The sequence below is a fragment of the Sphaeramia orbicularis genome, chromosome 5 (assembly GCF_902148855.1).
Source record: "Sphaeramia orbicularis chromosome 5, fSphaOr1.1, whole genome shotgun sequence".
Lineage (NCBI taxonomy): Eukaryota > Metazoa > Chordata > Actinopteri > Kurtiformes > Apogonidae > Sphaeramia > Sphaeramia orbicularis.
Window position 1 is genome coordinate 6036943 of NC_043961.1, and position 27366 is coordinate 6064308.

At 37.3% G+C, this 27366-nt stretch overlaps 1 protein-coding gene across 1 annotated transcript in view; it reads right to left on the reverse strand.

Annotated features, from left to right (window-relative positions):
* Positions 1-27366, reverse strand: part of hdac11 (histone deacetylase 11) — a 57585-nt gene that overhangs the window by 23188 nt on the left and 7031 nt on the right. Inside the window, exons 4-8 of the mRNA XM_030133567.1 lie at positions 25945-26045; positions 20930-21046; positions 10643-10685; positions 8307-8383; positions 4227-4289 (exon numbers count right to left, since the gene is read on the reverse strand). Of these exons, the coding sequence (XP_029989427.1) occupies positions 4227-4289; positions 8307-8383; positions 10643-10685; positions 20930-21046; positions 25945-26045 (401 nt within the window). The remainder of the gene's footprint in view (positions 1-4226; positions 4290-8306; positions 8384-10642; positions 10686-20929; positions 21047-25944; positions 26046-27366) is intronic.

Consider the following 27366-nt stretch of genomic DNA (forward strand, 5'->3'; position numbering starts at 1 on the left):
AATGTACAAGTTTCTAATTCATTGTGCCTCAGAATCAGGTACAGCTGCACAGACTTTCGGAAGAAACTTTCAAGCAAGTTTGTATTAACCTGTTAAACCCTGACCATATTTTTAGGGGAAAAACGCCTAAAAAGACATACCCAAAGTAAATGAAGAATTACTTCACAATAATAAGGTTCATATGAATGTTCTTGGTGTCTATGGGCATTTAGAGACCTCACAGAATCTATTCCCATTGTCTAAAATACTGTATCTATTACTACGCCTGAGTAAATTGTAACAAACTAAAAGAGAAATTAGAATTTTTTATCCTCGCCTGTTTTTTTTCGGCTGAATTGACAATGATATGCATAAATTAATTGTTCGTGTCGGAGATTTTTAATAGCATATATTTCACCCCACAAAGATTAAAAATCATGTTTGAACATTAAAGTTTGCACTAAAATACACTTTTGATGTACTTTTATTAACATTAGGGTCTAAGCTTTGAGCAAAAGTTGAAAAAAACATCCATTGTCCTGATTTATTATATTTTTATAGTAGATGAATATTAATGTAATTTTTTCGGCCTGCGGGCGGGCCGATAGGGCTAAAGAGGTTTAAAGGAGTGATATTTTGCTTTTTTTAAAATGGAATTCTTCATTTTCAAACATGTCCCTGTGGTCTCCATAAACTGTAAATGCTATGCTTGGGTCTGAATTCTTCATGTTTGAGACCCCTGTTGTAAATAAAGATCACTCACCTCTTTTTCACTCTGTTTGTCTTTTCTCAGGTTAGGATCAGCGGACACAAACTGACAAAATATTCAAAAATAAACTTAACCTTTCCTTACATAATTCATGTTTTAGTCGCCAACCCTCTGAGGATCCTTCTTTTGACGTGTTCTCCGATAAAGGTTCATGTCCTGTGTCTGCAAACATCTGCCCACTTTAAACCCCTTGAGTGACTTTCTGATAAGACGCCTCCTCCCTCTGAGCTGAAACAGACTATTTTTAGTCCTTACTTGATCATAAGCAAAATCTGCAGTTTGGACTAAGAATAATAAGAAAAATGTGTATATACAGTACTGTGCAAAAGTTTTAAGCGACCTTTAGATTAGTTATTTCTGCAGCATTAAAATGAGCATGCATATTTATTTCTCTGTCTCTTTTCTTCAGCTACAACAAGAAAATGCAGAAAATATGTGCTCAGCCTTGAAAGACACACAAAAAATGGAACTAAATGGGTTACAAGTTAAAGTCAGTATTTAGTGTGACCTTTGACCCTATGACAAGAAACAACAAAAACCGTTAGAAACATCTGGCATCTGTTGGATGAAACCTGGAATAAAAAAATCGGAAAGTGAATAAAAGGATTAAAGACATGTTAAGTGTAAAAGGAAGGTCACACTAAATACGACCACTTTGGTTCAGAGAAGCTGTTTTTTTTTTACACTGAAACTTTTGTTTTTACTGCTGTACATACTTAGACTTTAGACTTTATTGTCACTCAGATATACAAGCGCATACAGAGCGAAATGTCGTTGCATTTGCTCGCTACAGTATGAAATAAGAGAATAAAAATATAGAATATAGACAGTAAAAATGTAAGAAGTGTACACAGTGGAAGACATGCCGTGCAAAAGGTAAAATACAGTGCAAAATACAGTACAAAATGTCATAAAGTACGGCTTAAAAGTGTCAGTTGTGCAGTAGTGCTAGTACAGTCTATGAATTTAAGAAAAAAAATGACCTGATGTGAAAAACGTCCATGGTGGGGGTGTGAGGCATCCTTGATGATGTTACTTTAATGTAGTATCAAAAGTTTCAAGGCTGTGCACATACTTCCTGTATTTCTTCTTGTTGTATCTGAAGAAAAGAGACTAAGAAATAAATGAGCATGTTAATTTCAACGCTGCAATAACAACAAATTTAAAGGCTAAATTGAAAACTTTTGCACAGTATTGTACATTTTAAGATTATACTATTTTGGGATTTTGAATCAAAACTGTTCCCTTTTGATTAAGCTTCATTTTGCTTGAGGTTTTCATTTCATTTCATGATTTTTTCCCCCTGTTAGGTGAAGTAACACTTCATTTATCATGGATACATTGAGGGAATTGGAAAAATAATTGAGGCGATATATGAAGACAGTTTTGTTGATGAGTGTTTGAGTTGGAGAGGCATCGGTATAAATCAGGAAAGTTAGTCATATTTTCAGCACAAACTCTCACTTTACTTATAATTAAGTCTAATTTCTCCTCATCTATCATAATGTTTAGTTTGGAGGACTGCTTTTATGACTAGAAAAATGTTGATCTTCAATATTTGACACATTTTTGATGATTTTGATTCGTGATAATTCAAAGGCTTCGGGTCAGTTCACCCAATGAGTTAAGCCCCACCTCCTCTAATTTTAATAAAATTTGGTGTATGGGTAGTTCATAGCCAAAATTTTAAATTTTAACTTCATTGGTTTTCAAGATATGGTGATTTCATTTCTTCACTTTTTTGTGAAAAACGCCATGGCAGCCTAATTTCAAATTGCTGTAACTCAGCAACCACTGGTCTTCAGGTAGGCCTATATTCTATCCCAATTTGCTCAAGTATAAAAAAGAAAACACCTCCAATTTTTATATATGTTGTAGTTGACACATAAGGCTACATTTTTTATATGGTGTCAAAGAGGTTGGGTGTGTACCACAGTGTTAATTTCAAGGTCAAAGCATAAATCAAAAGGTCATCCAACTCAAAAGTATCCAAATGTACAAACAAATGCTACCTTTAGATTCCTTATGGTCTGCCCTTTACAGAAACACCTTGCTTTAAGCACAACCCTAGCTAGCAGGCTTAAAGCACAGCTCTAACCTTCTGATACTCGGGTTCACTGCTATAGTGCTGTTGTTTCACAGGCATTTCTATACACTGCTACATACTGTACATGTTGTTGAAAAATTCCCAATATCTCCAATTTGGAATTAAAGGTGGGATGGTCTTTGCTACTCATATTTACAGCCTGACTGTCCAGCTTAATAGTCTCATGGAAAATCAATGTTCTCTTTGGTTAAAAAAAAAAAAAAAAAAAAAAAATGAATCTGTCATTTCTCCTCTGACCTTTAACCCCATGTAAATGCTACTTTACAGAGCATTGATTTTGTTGATGAGAGTGTATATGAAGGATTCTATTCCAGGCCTTTTGATCCATATACAGTTAGCACTTCTGTAACTTCAGTGTCTTGGTCTCGATACCCTTCGGTCTCAGCAGTGTCTTGGTCTCGATACCCTCCGGTCTCTACAGTGTCTTGGTCTCGATACCCTCTGGTCTCGGGAGTGTCGTAGTCTAGATACCCTTCGGTCTCCACAGCGTCTTGGTCTCAATACCCTCTGGTCTCGGCAGTGTCTTGGTCTTGATACCCTTTGGTCTCTGCAGTGTCTTGCTCTTGATACCCTCCAGTCTCTGCAGTGTCTTGGTCTTCATACCCTTTCGGTCTTGGCAATGTCTTGGTCTCGATACCCTCCGGTCTCTGCAGTGTCTTGGTCTTGATACCCTTTCGGTCTCGGCAGTGTCTTGGTCTTGATACCCTCTGGTCTCGGGAGTGTCTTAGTCTAGATACCCTTTGGTCTCAATACCCTCTGGTCTCTGCAGTATCTTGGTCTTGATACCCTCCAGTCTCTGCAGTGTCTTGATACTCTCTGGTCTCAGCAGGATCTTGGTCTTCATACCCTTTCGGTCTCGGCAGTGTCTTGGTCTCAGTCTAGCGGGTCTTGACTACAACACTAAGCACCCTATATATAAATGCTATTATTTAGATTATTTTGTACCCATATTATTTTCTGTAGCTGAAGGCTTTCTGCTTCACTCTGAACTGTTGTTATGTTAAAATGCAGTGATTTTATCTGTGTGCTAAAATATGAAACCACGAACATAGTATTTTTTTTTTTTTCTGAAACCAGAATGATGATATATAACAACTAAACAAAACAGGTTTTTCAGACACCACAGGCCCAAACGTGCCTGACATTAGTGCACTTACCCCAGTGTTAGTCGAGTCTTATCCAAAGCTGCACTGTGCTGTGTACCAGCTGAGATGTTTTTAGATACGTTCTGCTGAATATGACAGTAAGGGCCACTTTGACCTGCAGGGAGCCTCATTGATTGGTGTTGTGGCTAAAAGGGGGCTTATCTTTTCATCATTGTCAGCTCCTAAGCAGCGATGTGCACTGAGAAAAGCAATGGTATCGGCTCACCTGATGAGCATCCAGATCGATGATGGTCGCCCTGGAGATGCCTTCCACTCTTTCAAACAGAAACTGAGAGAAGAGGACATACTTTCACATTCAAGGTAAAGAATGTCTGTGGGAAATTCTAAAGAAAAACATCAATTACTGACATAAAATGACAGTGGACAGATCTAACAAGAAGCACGGAACAGCCCGGATGAACGTCAACATTATGAAGAATGTTAATAAGATGTGATATTAAATCCAAAATGACAGGAACAAATCTTGGCAGAAGATCAAGTGTGATATAGAGCGTGGTGTTGACTTCGACTCCATGGCACTTTTCACATAATCAAACCAACAGAAAACTCTGTAAAATTACATACGTAGAAATATGTAAGACTGTGTCACTAATGCACTAATCAAAATACATTAATAGAGCCATTCATTTTTAACTTTTATCAGGACTAAAAAGATGCAATTATCATTTGTGAATAGGATCACAAACTAAAAACAAGCGACATGTGTTGTGAACAATAGGGATGCACCGATACCACTTTTTTCCAGACCGAGTACATGTACAAGTACTGATATGAGTACTTAATCCCATTCCAGTTGTTAGTTCCTTTTGTAAATGTGCTTTATTGTCGTTGTCATTAGTCTGACTGGAACAAAGTGCTGCTACTGACATTTAATGTGTTGGAATGAGCGTTTGTCAAGCAATCCACCAGAGGGCGCCGCTCTGAATGAACCATACTGGACAAATACCACAAAGAAGAGTAATGGTTTTTGAGACGAAGAAGTAAGTAAATAATAACAAACATGGTGATGACAGAGGAGGTAACACTAATCTGGATACTAATGTTGATATTGATGAGGGTAGTCGTCATAAATATGTCGGTAATTTTTCTCTAACTCACACAGTCGATCTTTGAACAGATTCACTACCTCCACGGTTCCCACAGTTCTCGTAAATAAACTCAGCGTCTTCCCCTCCCTCTGCTGAAATGTTATACTTGGTGTTGGCAGCACTGACTTCAACAGTAAATCAATCACTGTTTTTCAGAAATTACTAATTTTGTCTATTCATAGCAATAAGAGTATGTTCATTGAGTTGCAATGTTGTATATTACTGATCCAAATGGAGTTGGATTTACAAATATAACACTATTGCCCTCTGGCTGCTGATGTACGACACTTTTTAATGTGACATAACTGACCACCTCTATGCAAAATAAAATGCATTGGAACGACATTGGAAATTTAAGGTATTTTTATATGTTAAAATACCTCAAGACCCTGAAAAAACTGAGATATTCAGATTTCCAATTTGGACTCATTGTGGATGATCAGATGTTTTCCTACAGTGGATGATTTATTTATTTTTTGTCATGTGTAATTAGTGTAATCAACAGTTTTTGCTAATCTTTCATTTGTTAACGTGGAAACATGAATTAATTTAAGTTTTGTTTTGCCAGCTGTCTGAAAATTTGATTATAATTTATGCTGCAGTTGGACGGAAAGCAGCAAAAACAGGTCTGCATACTGTATGTACAGTACAGTCACAAACATAAAATAATGTCAGTTAAACAGCTACATCCATCTACAGTTTGCTAATATTAGCTGACATTAGATAACAACAGCTTACATGCAAATATTTTGTTTATATTCTAGACATTCTTAACCTTCAGTCTAATTGCATCATGTTACTGTCAACACTTTTTCAGATAATGTACATTTATAACTTCCTTATGTTACTTTTCTCTGTATTTGTCAGATATCGCAGACTTTTCACATGTTAACTTGACATATGAAAATCTTACACAGACTTCATAGATAGATAGATAGATAGATAGATATCTCCTCATTGCAGGCATTTCTTCAACCGCTCTCTTTCCCTCTGTGTCTCAAGTGTAAAACTGATGTGGGAACCTTAACTCATTGTTTCTGATTTTGTCGTAAACTTCAAAGGTATTGGGATGAAATTGGATGTGAAATGGAAAGAATTTTTCATACTGATATAGAAAAGGACCCCATGTCCCTAACCCTGGGTCTTCTAAGTAAATATGTGAAAACAGTAGCCCGCAAAAGACTCTATAATATTCTAACATTTGAAGCAAGGAAAAATATTCTTTTGCAGTGGGTCAGTGACAAGACTCCTTCTGTCTGTGGTTAGTGTAAAATAATTTTTGAACTGATCCCTCTAGGACAGGGGTCGGCAACCCGCGGCTCCGGAGCCGCATGCGGCTCTTTCATCCTTATGTTGCGGCTCTGCGTTGCTTGGGAAAATAAATTATAAGTGTCCGATTGAAGTGTATGTTATTTGTCTCATAAACATGTATCATGTCTTCTTATTAAGTCAAAGTTTTTAACTTCTTTCTTCAGACCTTGTGCAATTTCGGTGATCAGCATTCGCCTTCTTCAGAGACGTTTGACAGCACTTGACATGTCAGCTGGCAGCCGGCATGCGCGGAATGCCCTGCGACACCAAAACTGCACAATATCTGAACAAAGTATTTTATTTGTGTTTGTTCGTTTGTTTAATTGTAGTTGTAAATTGTAAGATTATTGTGATCTCGAAATATTAAAATAAAATTATATATATATATATATATATATATATAGTATTATTTTTCATTGCTCAAAATATGCGTCACACTCTCCGACAGCCCGCCAAAACGCCGTACATTTATCAAGACTTTCAACCCCAGGTAGGCAAAGTATGGAGAAATCTAAGAAAAGAAAAATATCTGAAGAAAATACAACATTTAATGATGCCAGGTGCCATGGCACGACCAAGGGGCCGCGGCACCTCGGGGCCAGTGCCAGGTGCCGTGGCACCGCGGTACCAGGGCTCGGTGCCGGGTGCCATTGCACCGCAGTGTCACTGCTCGGTGTTGGGTGCCATGGCACCGCGGTGCCACAACTGGGTGCCACCTGTGCCGCGGCACCACCGGCACCTCGAGCCGAGGCACCACCGCAGTGCCACGGCACCTGGCACCGAGCCATGGTACGGAGGTGCACCAAGTCGTGGTACCGGTAAAATTGTTGTATAAGCTGCGTCGGAGTATAAGCCGCAGTGTTTAAAGTGTGAGAAAAAAGTAGCGGCTTATAGTCCGGAATTTACGGTATATATAGGCTAACATCTTCAGTTCAGATGTCAAAAAGTGTTTGCGGCTCCCAGTGTTGTCTTTTCCGTGGAAACCGGGTCGAAATGGCTCTTTGAGTGTTAAAGGTTGCCGACCCCTGCCCTAGGATATCTTACCAACATCATACATAACAGCGTAGATCAGTTCTACAGAGTATATGGCGCCCATTTCTGGACTATATTGGACTGGACCTCTCTTCTACCCTATTAAAAGGACTGTTGTGCACTTAAATGATATTCAGAAATGTGACTGCCATTGACTGTAAGTCTGACCTACCACCTTCTGTACTAAAGTGTTTTCATTTTTTGTTTTTTTATTTCTCATGTAAGAGCTGTCATGTATGTTTTGTTTTGTGTCTATTCATTCATTCAAGCTTTATTAAGGACACAGAAACTAGGTCCGTAGGATAAGAAAAAAACAAAACATACACGATTAAAAAGAAAAGAAATAGCATAAATCCATACGTTACTTAAGCATAAAGGCTTGTTCGCCAGTGAGACCACATTTTAGATGTAAACCTTACAGAACTAATCTTGGGACAGACCAGGGCTTGTATAATTGAGTTTTTTTAAATTTTGTAACTCTGCATGAATGAATAAATAAAATGCCGTATAGCAGCTGCACAGCATCGAACATTACATGTTTGTTCTGCTGAATGAAAGACAAAAAATTGCAATAAAAAAAAACAAAAAACAAATACAACGCTTGCATTGTTGCGGTTTACAAGTAAAACATTTACCTGATTCAATAAAAAGAGCTGTATGTCCTTTACTGCTACTTCCTCAAAATATACAACTGTATTATGTTTGTTGATATTGTAGCAGAATTAAATACCACCTCATCCTGAATCTAATAACAGCCGTGCTTCTCTCAGCGTGTGAACATAACCTGTGTATGAACTATAATGTGTGTCTCTAATGTCTGCATGAACTAGCTTTATTAACACCATCCGTCTTACCTTGATGGCCAGGGTGATGTCGGCATAGGCGCAGAAGCCCCCTCCCCTGTCGCTGGAGCAGTGGTGGAAGCCCCCTCCTGGGGAACGGAGAACCCATTGGCTCAGTGTCAGAGCCATTAGAGAAACAGAGCAGGTCACTGCACATCTGAGAAGTCTATTATTCAAATGACCATAATTGGCTATTTTAAAAAGGGGCTGTTATTGAGTTTATTGCCTCTGATTAAAATGGCTTCTGTTCCCCTGTGGGACAACAATGATACTGACACCACAATGGGACTACAAAGGCGATACTAAAATGTCTTAAAAGCATGAATGTAAAGAGCTAGAGAGAAAAACATTATTCAGGTTAAGAGTTATAGTCCCCTCTGTTCTGCTGTGCTCATGTTCATTAAACTACAGTGTAGAGCAGAATTTTAATAAAGCCCAGTGTGGAGACAGGTGAAATAAAATAGTATGATTATCATTTATTGTTTGGCCTCCAAAAGAATCGCACTTCTGCATCATCCTGTAGTCAATATGCAGAACTATTGACGGATCTGAACAGCCTTTGTATCTTTATTAAAATCATGTTTATTGATGCGGAACAATCTTTTCCTGATTCATCAACACACGGAACGAGGCAGCTGAATAAGCAGGAGCAACAAAGTTAAAGTCTGATGGTGCTGATTTTTGTTCCCTACTTGGCAAAAAACTAGGGGGGGAGCGGACGAATAAAGGATGACTGCCTTTTCAGCCCGAGACCTCTTAGTAAAAGCCAGTCAGGAAGGAAACGTATCAGCAACACCTCGTGGAAAAGATCCTATCGACAAAATTGAAAGAACATTTTTCAGCTTATGTAATATTCCAATTGTGCGCAGCTTTTTAGAGATAAATTAAACGGCTACAATTCAGGTCTGAATTATTCGATATGGGTGCTTCTATGAAACAGGACATGGGGGCTAAAAATTCAAACAAGACGTAGACTAATGTTATGAAGCAAGTTTGGAAACACTTATTTTAAAAACAAATACTGAGATAAAAGAAAGTATTTTTTAGATAAAACACATTTTTATTTGACGTGCGCATACAAAAATCTGCATGTAACACAGTAAAAAGGACATGAAAATTATGCGCTACTTTTTCTAATATCTTTTTACTCTCACAGTTACATTTTGGGAATCAAAGTAAATATGCAAGGCAGAGTGTTTCACAAAAATGACCCCTGTTGCAAAATCAGTCGCGATTTATTTGTGTTTAAACGGGCAGGTTCCGAATGTAACGTGAGTGGATGTGATGGGTTACACGCGAAACCTGGAATGAGACTGAGCTTCATGAAAAACCCACATCTGGATTTTAAAAAATGACTAGGATCGCCAAATTTAACACAGTGTCTTTATTTATAGCGTTATATAAGAGCCATGTTTTCAGATCTAATGCACTGACGTCTAGGTAGCTTTTCCTGTCCCAATTTTGGTCTTATTTTTGGCCCCAATATTTAATAAAAAAAATTCATTAATTTTAGAATGGATCATGGCAAGAGGGTACTTTTTTTCATTTATCTGAGGTTATTATTAGGTCCATCCTGGGGGGAAATATGTCTACATTTCTCTCTTATTATTGGGTCTAAAAAGCTGGAAAAGTTTACCCAGTTTCATGGAAAGACCCATATGCTATCAACTGTGTTCTGCTTATTTATTTATTTGACAGAGACAATGCAGTAGCTGATTTGATGCATGTAGAGTTTATAGCTAGTGCTAATTCTGAACTCCAGTCCAGTTGGGCTCTTTCACAACATTGCAGTACAATATAAAATATACATCGTTTAAAACAATCCTACCATACAATTCAATAATCCAGTGTAAGTGAAATGCAGCTGAACTGTAGCTACCACGTATAACAAACCTGCTAAATCACACTGGAGACATTCTGGAAAGACAAAGAAAAGACTTGCCTATTATTTTGCTAGAAAACACTTGATCAGATTCAAATCTGTAGTTTAATATTCCACAGGAAATTTTGACTGTATCAGCCTGACAGCACAAGTTTTCTCCTTTTTTTTTTTTTTTTTGGAATAATGTCGTATCTAATGAGAAACTGTGAAAACAGGAGCTGAGTCATAGCCTTCACTCTATGACACAGCATTCATGCAGCCCAATCTCCTTAAAATCGTCCTTTATCCAAATCCATTTACAGTCATCGTTAACCTAACACGTTTCCTAATCTACAGTCCCACATTTTACCATCATATCCTGTTCTTCTCTGCATCACACATCACTTCTGAAATAATGTGAGATGCTGCAGTAGCTGAATTGGAAGGATTGGATGTCTACTTGTATGAGTCTGGTGTGAAAACTTACCCACATTTATGGCCCATCCTCTGTCAACAGCCAGTTTTCCTGCCTGTGGAAGACAACACCTTTCAGTGTAAATGCCAAGTTAGTATGACGCATTTTCATTCGACCCTATTTATATGATACAGGAATTCATTTTATGAAAGAAAATGGCCATTTCCAAATTAACCACAACACAAATAAACTGCTGTTTTTTTCAGCCCCTATTAATTGACTGATGTTTTCTGAAAAACACACATACGTACAACTCTTGGGAATTACAAATGATGCCCTGAGGTGATGCATTCAAATGCTGTTTTTCAGGACAGGATACAGACCTGGGTAAACAAAGCTTCTATTTGCATTAATAAATCAGGTGTATGAAATATACAACATACTATGTATAATTTACAGCAGAAGACATTATACAATCAGTCCTGAAGCTCTTTGTGTGGGAAGTGTGAAAGAAGAGTAATCACAGATTTTAATACGATTTTTTTTCATTTCCTTGTTGCCCTTTAGAGGTTTGACCTGCACCCTAAAGCCCCCATATACCCCGCTGAAGTTGCACCAGTCATTTGTTATTAAAAGGTTTACAGATTGTCAAAAAAACAGCAAACGAATCAATCAATCTGACACATGCTCTGATGTATCTGAGGAGTCTAAAGTGAACAGTAATGGCTCATGGTTTTACATTAAACCACCTTTACACAGGGGTGGCGATCATTTGCCACGTTTCCACTATGTGGAACCGGCTCGACTCGGCTCGGCTTGACTCGGGTACCAGGTCCTGCTCCTGGAGACCGCTTCCATTACAGGACACTACCGACTTTACAGTACCTGGTCGTCATAGCGATGCGGCACGTTACTTCCGTGTCGTCTGCTCAGAGTTGCTGATAAACTTGCTTGTTTCGTGTTCTCTTGTCAAGCTCATGCTGATTTTTTTTACGTCTGAACCTCCTCGACAAACCATGGTGTAGTTTTGTGTGCTGTCATCATGTGGATTAACCTACCGACATATTTACTGTAAACTTCAGCATCTGTTTTTTGTAAAATGGCAGGTCACAGAGACAACTGTCTGACCAATCAGTGGTCTGCAGTGTTTGTACGTCCCGTTTAAGTATCTGCTCCCCAGTCCTGGAACCTCGGCAGAGGTGATACCAAAAAAGTAGTACCGGGCACCAGATTCCAGGTCCTTTTTCGTAATGGAAACGCAAAAAGGCCGAGTTGAGCCGATACCATGTAAGGGAAACGCAGCATTTGAGAGGTCGTTCAGTAGCGAAAAAATGGCCAGATCACTCAGCAGTCTTTCAATGAGCACCCAGCAATCACCAAGATCGCTCAATGATCTTCCAGTGATTTCCACAGTCGCCATGGTCTCCTCAAAGTTTTGACTCTGTCCAAAACAATCTGTCAACGATCGCCAAGGGAAGAGATCTCTCAAAGAACGCTCAAGGCGCATTCAAGGCGCTGTCAAAGATCTCATCCATCTCCCAATGATCTCTCCGCAATCTTTCAATGAACGCCAAATTATTCCACCCTGAAGGTAGAGATGGTTGAGAGATCACTGAGGGAATGAGTACGACTATCTCCATGACCACCCCCCACCCCCCTCCGCCTGATTCAACTGACCAGACAGTTTAAAGTAGAGGACCAAAGGCACAATGAGCACAAAAGGATCTCCCAAACATTTACACAGAAACGGCTTAGGAGATCGTTGAGAGATCGGGCCAATTTTTGATCACTCAATGGTCACCCAACGATCTCCACGCTGTGTAAAGGGGCCCTTACTGCCATCGTTTTACACATCAGGAGGATGAGTTCAGTTCAAAGCTTTGTGCAAAGATGTTACGATGCTGTGATCTTAGTCAAGGATATAGGTTCAAATGAGGTTTAGGTAAATATAAGAGATAACATGAAACTTTATTGATCCCACTACAGGAAAACTGACTAATCAAGGCAGCAATAGGATAAAGTCCGAGAAAATGTGCATGTGGAAAGATAGTGCAAAAAAAAAAAAAACCCTTAATACAAAAAATAATAATAGTAATCAAACTCTACAGGCTGTATCGATATTTACATAAGGAGAATTGCAGTATGTCAGACAGTTGAGATGGGAAACACAAAAAAGCTACACTATTGTGTTGTAAAAGCGTGGCACCTGTCAGATTCTTCATTAATGAAACAATTCTGGAAAAAAAAAGAACAAATCAAATCAAATGAATGAAAACTGGTGTACAGAAAAAAACAGAACAGAACCAGTCTGAAACAGGCGAAAAAGAGCTGGAAGGCCAAAGGTCTTCAGAGGAAAACAACCAAAATCAATAAAAACTCTTTAATATCAAGAGTATTAAGAGTAGTCACGGAATGTTGACCATCCGAAAATTAGCAATGAAAGCCAACTACACCTTATCACACAAGCTGTCAAAACAGAGCCTTCCTCTGTGGGTCCATATTTTTTAACATAATACACTGTGTTTCTGCAGAGATGCACAGTGGTGCTTATCATGTAATTGGCAAGATGTGAGCTCATTTAAAAGTCGATGTTGCATTTAAGTGGATGGGTTTCTCACGTAATCTTTTCATTCTCACCTCAAAGGACAGCGGGCTGAGCACATACACTCGCATTTATTAATGGAGTCTTATTTTCTCAAACAAGGCCCCAGGACTTCTAAACTGGTGACAGTGTTCTTCAAATGCAAGATGTGAACTCCTTCTCCTGTGTTTTCTCAGTTGGTGTGGACTTTTGGACACAGTTACAGAATCCAAAACCTCAATTTTGAAAGGTATAGACAATGTATTATCACTTTATATCTGTTCATGATACATTACAGCGAGTTATGATAATAAATTATTGGCATTCTTACCAAGAAGCAAGGGCATCAACTCCAACATTAAACCAGTGAAGACATATTCTAAAATGTAAGTGTTGAAAGCAGAAGACTTATATTAAACTTTAATACTCCAAAAGTACTGAGTGATTGTTTTTTCTCCCAGGAGTTAGGCTCAGTCATAGGTCCAGCTTTAAATTTGTTCTCCTTTAATAAGATCTTACTGAAGATTTTAGAAATGGGATTCAAACAACGCTATAGATTGTATGAAAGGTTTTGCTAGGCTAACATGAATGAAGTTGAGACTGTAGGTCCGCTTCTCACTCAATATGTGCATCACAGTCCATTATTACAATATATTAATTCAATGAGTAATATTTTTATGTGTGGAAGGTAATTTCAACAAACTTACATCAGCAAGTTTTCTATGGTTTAGTCTCTTGTAATGGGACATGTGCTATGGTCATGTCATACAAGAATATATTTCTATTCTATTTTTTTTCTTGCACTTTTATCTGTTGCTGCCTTGACCAGTAAATTTCAACATTGTGGAATCAATAACATCTAATCTAATCTAATCTAATCTATTATCTGGCTTCTATATCTATGGGTAGGACAGGATTCATCCTAACACAAAAATGTTAAGCTAGGGAAACAACTGGCCTAGCTCAGTAAAAATGAGCAAACCAAGGTTACTGCTCATTTTCACTGACTTCATTTCATTTATTCATTCCAGTCTGAATGATTGGGAAGGAGCAGGATGGAGAAAACTTCTAATACCTATCCCTTTCTTAAAACATCTGCTTCCATCAGATAAGTTGCCGTTACAGTTATTACAGTGAACAGTTTACATGATAGTCAATGATAATAAAGCCAAAAATCCATAAGTAAAATTATTTAATTTTCTTGTTTTTATAAAGCTTCTCTATTCTCTCCTTATACAACCTCTTAGACTGTAAAATATTTGTACAGCTCTTCTCTTCCATTGCCAAAGAATCCCACATTCTGACACCCACAACACAAATCCACATTTGCTTTACATTAGTCCGAACCCTTCGCTGTTTAAAATGAAACCTCCTTCCATGTTTTTCATCCTGTGATACTAAAACAAATAATCTCTCCAAATTTGCGAAAGTCCGTTCTGTCTCTCTAAACACTATCAACAATGTCCTTAATTCAGCTAACTCTTTAACCCTGTAAAGCCTGAACCATTAAATCACTGACAGGAAATTCCAGTTTTTTTAAACTGGAGCCTTTATTGGTCCTTCTGTACAACGCAAACATTTTTTTTTTTTTTTTTTTCAAATATCAATTTTCATGTACAAGTTTCAATTTTGTATCATATTTGATACATCGGGTCTCAATGCTCAAATATTATTATTTTTTAATAAACAAAAACATAATATAACACAAACATGTCTAACAAATTGGCAATTCCTTTTCAAAATTGACAAAGTTCTTCCTCCTTCCTCATTAATGACAGTCTTGTAATGTCACTGGAAAGGCCTCTGGTGAATGAACTCCTCCCCCTGGTGGATTATCTGTGTATTGCATGTATCTAATTGTATACATCAGGTTTTTCAAGAAAAGAAACATCACACTGATCACGCAGAGGGCCTCAAAACCCATGTATCAAATATGATATGTTTGGCATTATAGGGTTAAACTTAAAAAATCCTGATTTAATAAACAACTCATTTGTGCCTTCCCTGTTTACATTGTACATGATTCTTATCACTCTTTTCTGTAAAAAAAACAATGGCTTTGTGTCACTCATATATGCGTTGCCCCATACTTCAATACAATAACTCCTTTTCTTTTTACACACAAATCTTTCTATACATAACCCCATCATAGTGTCACATCAACAATTCTATTTGTGAATATACTCAACAAATGAGGTGTCAGAGCAGACTTAACAGTGCTGGTATTATTTTTCAGTGTGGACCAAGCAGGACTTATGCTAAGCTAGGCTAAACAAACCTCTCCTTAAAATGTAAATGCGATGCGGTGACAAACATACCTATGCAATAACACTCTATCACAGGCATCTCCATTTCCCCTCGGGGATTTGTCAACAAGCCTTTTGTATTTGATAAATTTACACTATAAGAGCACTTTTCCTCTGAACAGACATTCAGGCAGTGTTTGTCTTTCATGTTCATCAGCTTAATCCTGATGCGCATGGCTACGCATAAGGAACGGGTTATTTTTGGGTTGGTCGCACCACCGCCTCAACCTCTTAAGAAGCCACTGATGGTACATCTAATACACTTCACAATAAAGCACATGTCTGGATTGTCACTACAAAACTATTGTTCTCAGAGACTGATGGGCAAAATCTAATCAGATAAATCATTAAGAGCTTTAGCAGGTGAGCGACGTCCGAGGGAATACCGAGATCTTTGGTGTCGCATGGATGTTGACAGCTGCTCCTTTTCAAAAGCAGGTCAAGATTTTTCTCCCCTCCATGAAAAAGCAGGCTTTTATGTTGTTGTTGTTGTGTAGTTGTGTGGAGCTGGAGCTCATCGTGCAGGATGCCTGAGGGGAGGAGATATGAGCTGGGGAGATTGTGTGTAAATGTCAATATGGCTCTCTGATGGATGAGTAATAACATGCATTAGTATGTATGCACACACTGTCCACGGCTCCGACACTTCACTGCGACGGGGGGAAAACTAGCACTAACTGAATCGGAGTGCCACGAATATTTTACTATAAACCTCTAATTTCATATACAGCCATCAGCCTCGGAATTCATCTGTCTGAGTGAAAAGACCTTCCCCATTACATTAGATCTGATAGTGAATCACCAACAGCTGGTGTGTATAAATGTACCAGGCCATATCTTCCTCTCTGTTTGTCATTTTGTGCAGAGAACCACATCAACTAAGAGAAAAGCCCAAATATTTAAAGACAAAGATTTACTCAGTTGAAAATAAACTCTCATACAGATAATTGTGATTCATGTCATTATTCTGCATTTTGCCAGTTAACTTTATGCCACCAATATGGAATAAAACGAATAACAGATTAATTCAAATCATACATATTTTTTTGGGTGATAACATTTTCGCTGTAGTGAAACTTGACCAAATTTGGGTCATTAATAAATTGTGGTGTTAGAAAATATCGGTTCTGCAATATATCGCGATATTTCTTTTCACAATACTGTATCGATATTAAAAAGTACTGTATTGATATTTTTAGGTTTTTATTCAAACGCAGATATGGTGGAGGTTCATTTTTAGCTTACTGGCCGACAGGCCGTAAGCTATTGTCGTCATGCGGCGTCTGTCATCGTCTGTCGTCATGTTACAAAAATTTCAATCATCTTCTTCTCCGAAACTACAACTCCGATTTACTTCAAACTTGGTATACAGCTTCTTTATGATGATGCCAACAAAAGTTAGTGAAATTATTTGGATCTGGATCTGGTTCTGGATTTGGTGCGACTTTGAAAAATTTCCCCATTATAAGCGATAGGAAGTGGATCGATGCAGTAACTCAGTAAATATAAATGATAACAAGTTGAAATTTCTACAGTCCAGCCCTGATGGGAGATGACCAAAACATAATGTCCACATGCTGATCAGGATCTTCTTCTGGAAAATTTAACATGGGCTCTTATGGGGAAAAAAATTCAGTCGTCTTTTTCTCTGAAACTCCAGTTCTGATTGACTTCAAACTTGGTATACAGCTTCTGTATGATGATGTCAACACAAGGTATTGGATCTGATTCTGGATTTGGTGCCACTTTGACAAATTTTCCCATTATAAGAGATAGGAAGTGGATTGATGCAATAAATCACTAACTATCAATGATATCAACTTGGAATTTACAGTTTTTACAGATCTGATTGGAATATGACCAAAACATGGGCTATTTCTGTAATATAATAAATACACAGAACTGGGTGATAATAAATGGCATCTGGATACATTTCCCAAAGCTTTTCATTTGGCCGGTAAGCTACAGGGCCATTGGTCCTATTTTTGTTTTTTGGTTGTCTTCATCGTTTTTTTCTTATTCATTATTATTTAACACTGTTTTATTAAGTAAAGGTTATTTGAAGGATCCTAAAAGCACTTTTTACTGTCTGAGAGAGGCAGATGTTAGTTCCTTTGTTGGGATTGCACACAAATAATGTTATGATGTTACTTATGAACTAATAGAATATGAACATTTGAATAGGATCTTAATCTATAATGTCTCTTTTATTAGAGGAACATTTTGTGATACCATTAGCTAACCCTAACCCGAACCCTAACCCTAGTATTAGATCCTGTTATGATAAAAAAAAATGTGTTTAGTAAGCATGTTGTCTCACTTTCACTTCATGCCAGCATGACTTATGTGAGTTCTGGACTGCACCATCACGTATACAACCCCCCCACCCACCTCCCCACTGAATTTTGTCAAGGGCCCACAAAGTTTAGCTTTCATGGGGCCCACAATTGCTAGCAGTGCCTCAGTGAACATGGCATAGTTGTTTTCTGTGTACTGTGATTTTAACACTTTACTATTATAGACAATGGTTAAAAAAAGACAAAATATCCATTGAGTGGGAATTCTATGGGAGAAAATGCCTTTTTAATACGAGAGGTCAAAGGTCAGGCTGGTTCCAGTTGATAAGAAAGGAAATGGAAACTCAAATAAGCAGCGGTTACAACTGAGGTATGCAGAGGAGCATCTATGAATGCACAACATGTCGAACACTGAACCAGATGAGCAACATCAGGAGCGTATTCACTCACTGGCCACTTTATTAAGTACACCTGGTGTTTACAAAGTGTACCTAATAAAGTGGTCGGTAAGTGTACATCTGACCCGTATTGTGGAAAACAACACAATCTGTCTCCATTTTCTGCAGATATATTTAACCCTTTCCATCAGCTGTTGAAAAAACCCATGACATCACACTGTACTTCACTTGAAGAACCCAAATCAATTCTGTTCACTTGATGGGGGCTTTCTAGTTCCAAAAGGCACAAGGATTTCTTTGTTTTTGATCAAAGAGCCTTTCCGGAGGTCATTTTGACGAGGTCCCCTGTCACAGGAGTTCAATAGTTCCCCCTCAGGCTCTGCTCAATCAGCAACAACTAAGCAATTCAGTGGCACTCTTATTCGCCCAAACTCCACATTTGTGCAAAACATCAAAAATGTGCAAAACAAGATGACCGTGAAAAGCATCATTCTTCACAAATCACTCTTCTGTTATGTTTTGCACCGCAAAGTCATTGTTTATATGACATTATTCATGTAACAAAGATTCACAAATTACTTTTTTTTCTTTCAGAGAGCAATATTGACACTCTTTTTTTTTTTCTTTTTCAAAAACAAAAAAGAGAGAGAGAACGGTGACACTTTATTCTGTTATACTGGAAGAATAAAAATCTTCCAACTCATCAAGCTCTGTTGAAAGACATTATGAAAATCAAATCAAATTGTCTCTAAAAGATAATGTAAAGTTATTTTATTCAATTTGGCAGCCCTTATAGATTACTTTAAAATTCAGTAAGTAGACAGACCTCTCCCACCCCCTTTTTTTTTTTTTGTTTTTTTTTGTGTATGTGTACATGTGAGTGCAGGTGTAGTGTTCTTGTTCTGACATCACATATATTGGGTACTATATATGACTTTTTTTATATTTTCATTGTTGTAATTTCAACAAAAAGTTAAAGTAAAAAAAAAAAAAAAAAGAGAACGGTGTACTTTGTTCCACTGATGTCCAGTGTAATATGTTATGAGACTGTTCTGAATAAAAACTTGAATAAAAAAATTAATTAAAAATGCGCAAAAAAAACCCCAAAACTTTGTGTGTAATGTTGCATCATCAAATATAAAGCATGAAGGAGAAGTTATGAAAGGTTAACTAAACAATGCGAATATCTCCTGTGCCGTATTTAGTATTAAATGTCATCTCTGTATACAAGCGTGGTTATAAATTGCTCCTGTCCTAGCTCAGTTTTTCATGGGAGATAAAGTGGGCAACGGACCAACAAATATAAATTCTGCAGAGCCCAACGCTGCACTACAAAGCATGCTTAGTAAATGATGTGAACGCTGGGCTGATGGGTAATGGGAGAGGGGCTCTGTTCAGAAGACGACATTTAAAGTGCACCTTGAATATTATCTACTAAAAATATGATGAAGACATACAGTCTTATTAGACCATCCCTTGTTTTCTTCAATTTCTTATTCATTTTAATGCCTGGTCCAACTTAAGGTATATTTGTTGCTGACATCTATCCACTTTCCATGTTTTCTTGATAATAACCAAAATCACTTCAGTTCTTACATCAATATATATGGCATTGTACTGACAAAAACAGTGCTTTTAGACATTCCATGTTTTGTTTTCTATCTATTTAGTCACATGAGGAAGATTTCAGTCTTGTCAAACAAATCAAGTACTGTACTAATCTCTGCACACACGTATTGTATAAACTGTCTCGGTTAATTCTATTGAAGTTTTTAGCTGAATGCATTCTCCTTTTAAACACTTTTTTATTCAAATTTATATGACTGTTTTACATGTATGCGTATGTCTATATGTATGTTTTACGCTGCTGACAATACTGTGAATTTCCCCATTGTGGGATCAATAAAGGAATATCTTATCTTATCTTATCTTATTTTATCTATCTTAATAGTTTTTACGTCTACTTTTTTCTATGTTTGGTTTGCAATTGCACAATTAGCCTATTCTATTCATCTATTTATTCTTCTTGCTCTCTTTTTTTTCCCTCTTTCTCTTCTTCTCTCCTTCTCCTTCTATCTTTTATATCTTATTCTTGCTCTAGGAAAGTTATTGTATTTTTAGAATGTAAGTCCCGTTTTATGTATTTGGCTGAAGCTGTTCAATCTGAGCAGACTTTTCTATATCTGTCATGTTTAACGGTTTTCTTCCAGTATATTATGACTTTATAATATAAGCGATGTTTGTTATATTAGTCGTTTGTCCTGGACAACAGATGGAAATTAGCATCTCTGCTAAATCTGGTGCATGCATCTTGTTCTCTGGAGCTAATGCCAATACACACTGTCCTGTAAATAAATAAATTTATGTTTCTTCTGTTGTTTTACTTGGTATTTTTATTTCACTGTTTTAATTGTACAGCTGTTTTTATGTCTTCTCAATCTATTCTTGTATCTTAGTCTATCATTTTGCTTTTTTTTATTCTTCTGTAAGACACTGCTTTTAATTATACAGCTGCTTTATGTCTTTAATCTATTCTTGTATTTTATTTTATTTTATTTTTTTATTATTATTATTATTATTATTATTTTTTTTTTCATTTTCCCCTGTAAGTCACTTTGGAAAAAAGCGTCTGCCAAATGCATAAATGTAAATGTAAATAAATAAATAAACAAAGGTGGGTGGCAGAGGTTCCTTCCACTTAAACAGAATCATACAACGGGCCAATAGTGTCCAAAAAGCGACAGTATGAGGAGGAAATGAAACCTTCTGTTACCTACCATTATTGTGCCTCCAGTCTGTGTTCGTAAAGGCCTCAACACCTTTCGTTGCACCAGGAAATTTGGAAGAAACATAACAGGAGGAATTTCTGTGATTGTTGCCACCACCAGAGACCACTAAAGCGGGGGGGAAAAAAACACACTTTTAGATACATTATAGGTACATTTTCTGCGGCGCGACTCTACGATGGATACAGCTAACAAAACACAGGTGGAGCTCAGTTCACTAAAAAGCACTGAAAGCCAAACACGGAGTAAAAGAACTCAATTTTCCAACATGTGCCCACCAGGGTTTTGATATAACGCTATAGAAAAGCTGACTAAAGAAAGACATAATAATGCTGCCGGTGGGTTTGGATTTGAGCCTTGACTCTTGTAAGAAAACAGAATAGCAAAGAATGAGGCGAATTCACAACAGAGTGCTGAGGTACCCTCTCTGGAGCCCACCAAGACTGGTTCTGCATGCAGTAGAGGAGAGACGGAGTAAATACAAAAGCTCTGAATCTCACAGAACTACTGTTATCAGCTTTACTTTTCCTCCAGCGGAAACTCCTTTATGAGAGATTTACCAGTGCGTCTCAAGTTTTTCTATATCGCTGAATGTATGAAATAGCCACAAACAACTGAATTGAACTTCAGCCCTCTGCGTTTTGGAGGAAAAGGAAGACAAATGTGGTTTCAAATAAAGTCCAGAGGATGATAAAACAGTAAAAGCTCTTACTGGCTTCGAGGGATAGTTTCAGATTTTTTTGACCTCAGGTTGTGTGAGGTACTGGTGTGTCGCCCTATAATACACGCAGCAGATCTCCATTAGCACAGTGCACAGTGGTACTTCTATTGTTTTATCTGTATGTTTTAATTGCAAAGTTTTTCCTTACCTGTCTAAGAACTTGGGCTGTGTATCGGCAAGAATGTGGTGATAGGATATAAATCACAATACTAGGATCACGATACGATATATCATGATATATCATGATACTGTAAAAAAGACAATTTTTTGTTTGTTTCTTTTTTTTTTTTAATGATTATTTCCTTGAAGAATTGACTGACACCAGAAATATGCACAAATACTAAACACATTTTTATTTGATCACAACAGGATCTAATGCTATATCACAAAATTTTCCTGTGTTAAACCTTAAATTCTGTTTTACAGACATTACAGTTGAAAATCCTGTTTAAATGTTCATATTCTATTAGTTCAGAACTTGCAGAACATTATTTTTGTGCAATCCCAACAAAGGAACTAACATTATTTAATAATAGAATAAAATAGAAAAAAAAAGAAAAACAAAAAAAACAAAATTGAACCTCCACAATATCTACATTTGAATACCTAAAAATATCGATACAGTACTTTTTAATATTGATACAGTATTGTGACATGAAATATCACAATATATTGCAGAACCGATATTTTCTTACACCCCTACTAAGAACTACAGACGCTAATTATCGTTCTTGCTACAATCAGGCATATTTACATCTGATGTTCAATACAGATGTTTACTGTACCTACCAAATAACCAAATAGTTAAAAGGCTCATATTTGTCTAAACCCACTTTTATTAGTCTGTGCTTCATTTATTTGTGTATTTGGACCCTAATACTTCATACAGTTTGAATTTGAACCCTCCAGGTGCTGCAAAACTATCTTTATATTCATTTGGGAAAAAATGGATTTCCACAACCCGTTTCAATTCCTGCATAGTTTGTTACATTTTACAACTAGTTACGTTACAACATTTGTACATATAAGGTCCGGACTTCCAACAAACATTTCATCGAGTACGACATAATTGTTTGTCAGCAGCGGTTGTAGTCCATACTGAAAATATGTCCAAACTTCAACCCAATTACCTAAAATGTTCAGTTGTTGGTTGTATAAACGAACACAAGTGGCTGAATGGGACAGAAAGCATGGTCAACATCCTGAAGGGGGTGGGGCATGAAGTAAAATATCACTCACTTAAATAAAAACATATTCTTCCCCCATCCACATGACCTATGTGATACTATCATCTTGTAATCGCTTAGTATTCCACTCGGTTTCACACAAACACATAAGTTTTTAGCTCTTCACAGTGGAAAGCAATATTAAATTTAGCAGTTTTTGCAATATAAAACTGTTGACAGGTGGATGACACACGGAGAAAGATGTCTAATTTGCAAAACATCTACATTAAAGGAGTGATATCCTGCTTTTTACCTCCGCCAAGGAGGTTATGTTTTTGCCGGCGTTGGTTTGTCTGTCTGTCTGTCCGTATGCAAGATAACTCAAAAATTTATGGACGGATTTGGATGAAAATTTCAGGAAATGTTGATACTGGCCCAAGGAACAAATGATTCAATTTTGGTAGTGATCGGGGGGGGGGGCACTCATCTGCCTTGGCGGAGGTCTGCGCTCTCCGAGTGCTTTTCTATTTTAAAATGGGATTCTTCATTTTCCCACATTTCCCTGTGGTCTCCATAAACTGTAAATGCTCTCCTTGGGTCTGAATTCTTCATTCATTCAACTCCACAGGTCCATCTTCAACCCTATTTCTGAGTAATGACACCAGAAAGGTGGTTTGGAGCGCTGGCCCTTTAAATGCACATGAGCCACTTCAGGCCCCGCCCCCTCCAGGTTGTTGGCTACGCTTTCTGTCCCGTTCAACCAACAACTGAACATTTTAGGTAATGGACTCCAAGTTTGGACATATTTTCAGTATGGACTACAACTGCTGCTGCTGACAAATGATTATGTCGAACTGCAGAAATGTTCGTCTGAAGTCTGGACCTCATATGTGCAAATGTGGAGACGTAACTAGTTACAGACGTAACAAATTAAGCAGGAATTCAAACAGGTTGTAGAAATCCACTGGATTTTTTGCCCAAATGAAAATAAAGATAGTTTTGCAGCAGCTGGAGGGTTCAAATTCAAGCTGCATGAACTATTAGGGTCCAAATACACAAATAAATGAACCACAGACTAAGAAAAGTGGGTTTAAATAAATATGGCCTCTTTAGTGTTGAGAGCACCAGTCAGTGTTTCATTTGTTTCACTGTCCTTACATAATGGTCTTTTACCTTCCATATTGTCCTGTGTGACCCTATCCATCAAAGTCCAGACCTTTATACATAATTGGTCTGACTTACCTCATATCTCACACACTGAAACTGTTTCATCCATCTTACCAATGCATACTTTATCTGCCCAAACTCCTTAAAAATCACTGAACCCTATTTGCTCTTTGTCTGACACTCCACACACTGTTACACCCTGTATGTCTGTCTGACCTTCTTGCAAGAATAAACCACACAAAGACAATCCAGACTCTTTATCCCGAGTTTTCAGTGCAGATTTTCACCAAGCCAAAGTTGTATGACCACAGTGCTGTTGTAGATCTAGAGTTGGTCTCTGAGCGCCATCAATGTCAGCTCACTGCTCCTGATTTGTGATTATACTAATTGCTAATGGTAATGCAACTACAAATGCTAATGCTAGGTGCTGTGTGTATTAAGATGCGTATCGCCTTACATATTATATTATTTTATATTATGTTATATTATATTGTATTATATTTTTATATTATATTACTTACATATTACCTGATATGCGATAATGCTAATTGCTAAAGCTAATACAAATGCTAATGCTAGGTATTGTGTGTATTAGGATGCGTATTACCTTACATATTATATTATATCACATTATATTGTATTATATTACATTACAAACATAACAACTAATATGTGATAATGCCAATTGCTAATGCTAATACAAATGCCAATGCTAGGTACGGTGTGTATTAGGATGCATATTACCTTAAATATTATATTATTATATTACATTACTTACATATTATCTGATCTGTGATAATGCTAATTGCTAATGCTAATACAAATACTAATGCTAGGTACTGTGTGTATTAGGATGCGTATTACCTTACATATTATATTACATTATACTATATTATATTATATTATAATACATTACTAATATAACACCTAATATGTGATAATGCCAATTCCTAATGCTAATACAAATGCTAATGCTAGGTACTGTGTGTATTAGGATGCGTATTACCTTAAATATTATATTATTATATTATATTACTTACATATTATCTGATATGTGATCATGCTAATTGCTAATGCTAATACAAATGCCAATGCTAGGTATTGTGTGTATTAGGATGCGTATTACCTTACATATCATATTATATTGTATTATATTATTATATTATTATGTTATATTACTTGCATATTACCCACCTATACACTGGTTATGAGACTGGTGTTGAGAGTAGATGCTAATGTTGTGTAAGCTAACAGTGTTATTACAGATGCATGTTTCTCTTACTGTTTCTGACAAAGGAAAAAAAAAGGCCAGAGTTGTTTAGTGTCACTAGTGTCTACCTACTTCTTCCGGTGCACAATAGAGCCAGACAGAAAATCTCTTACCACCAGTTCTGGGAAGGTAACAGGTATATTAAGGGATGGAGCTAAAGACAGGCCATAATGCCTTTGCTGTGCGTAAGGTCCTGACTTGGTTTAAACCTAAGATCCTGTTCATGACTTGGTCTCCTCACATGGCCTAGACTACAGCACTGGTAGAAAATACACAGACTATGGATACCTCATACAACCCCATGTCAGAGAATCCAGACTAACCCTTTAGAGGACACAGAGAGGTGATGTTTTCAGCCTGTGCTACAACGCAGCTGAATTAAATAAGCACTATGGGATAATCCACTGCATCCTGATGAGTTCACCCTGTTCCCATACGTCACCGCCTGCATCATAGTACACAATGAGGAGAATGTCAACATAGAAGGAATATTAACAGAAGAACACCGTTTGTTAAAATCGCATTATTAAATGTAAATGTACTGTGACGATTTATTTCAGTAATCACGAAATCCTGTTGAAATGGATTCTTTCGTGAGTGGAAAAATGGAGAGAGAGGATGTGAATATAAAGAACTGTCTGCTACGCTCAAGTTTTGTGTTATTGTGGGAAAACAAACCTACCTTTAATCTGTTGAGGTAGCGTTTGGTGTGAACCACAAGCAAATCCTCCTCAGTAGCTTCACAGGCTTCCACAATATTCCCATCGGTGATTAACTGCTCCTCTGAGAGAAAGTCAGAGAATAATTAAAGTCAGCGATGTGTGAATTAAGGAGGCTGAAAATACAGTATTATTCAAAGGTTAAGTGTGACAAATCCGGACTGTAACATTTTATTTTTTATTTTACTTAATCAATCAATCAATATACCAGTCAAATTTTATTTATATAGCGCCAAATCATAACAAAAGTTATCTCATGATACTTTACATATCGAGACGGTCAAAACCAGACTCTAAGGCAATTTACAGAAACCAACAGAATCCCCCAGGAGCAAACACTAGTGACTGGTGACAGTGGAAGGAAAAACTTTTTCTTAACAGAAGAAACCTGGAGTAGACCCTGACTCCTGGAGGATGCACATCTGCCTTGACCAACTGGGGTGAAAGAGAGAAAGGAGGATAAAAAGAGAGAGAGATAGAGAGAGACTAGGGGGGAGGGGGAGAAGGCAGGGGGAGACACATGGATGCAATTAATGCACAGATAACGGAACTAGAGTGATTAACAAATCATTTAAAATACGTAGGGATGCACCGATACCGATACCAGTATCAGGTATCGGGTCCGATACTCAGCGTGTGTACTTGTACTCGTATTTGTAAAAGTACTCTGATACAACCGCACCGATACCACTTACGTCAGCGTGACATTCACAGTTAAGTGCAGCAGGTACGAGGAGGAGGAATAATGTCAGTAGTGTGGAGATTTAACTAAATAAATGATGGTGAAAAAAGTAACATAAAAGACACAGACAGATATGGACGGAGCGCTCTGTCTGTGCTCTGCGTACATTCCATCCGCTGTGTGATTTGGGGGAAGTGGAAAATTAATCACATTTTCTTTTGTGTTGTCCTCTATATGATGAACTGAGAGCCCCTCTGTTTGATGATATGTGTATCTGAAATCCTGATATGTTCTGGAGCACTGATGATGACAAGATGAAATGGTTGTTTAGTTCTAATGTATATAAATTAGCATTATTTGTTTGTAAAGCCTGGAAAAAGCAGCAGATGTGTTTGTTTAAATAGGTCAGTATTTTGTTTTGTTCATATCTATTGTCTGGTGTTTGATTTTTGGTGTGTATTTTGGGTGTCTTATAAGCCCATGTAAGGGCTGGGCATATTTTTTATGCAAAACACAATAATAAAAACATTCATTCATTCATTCATTCCAGGTGCTGGCGAATGCGTACCCAGACGGAGAATACCAGTTGGTTCAATATTTTAACTATGAAAGACAAGAACAGTCTGCATGCTATTGTAAAAAATACGCTCCAAGATCATTGGAGTCAGACTCAGAGACTTGTCTTCCCTCTGGGAGCTTCAGG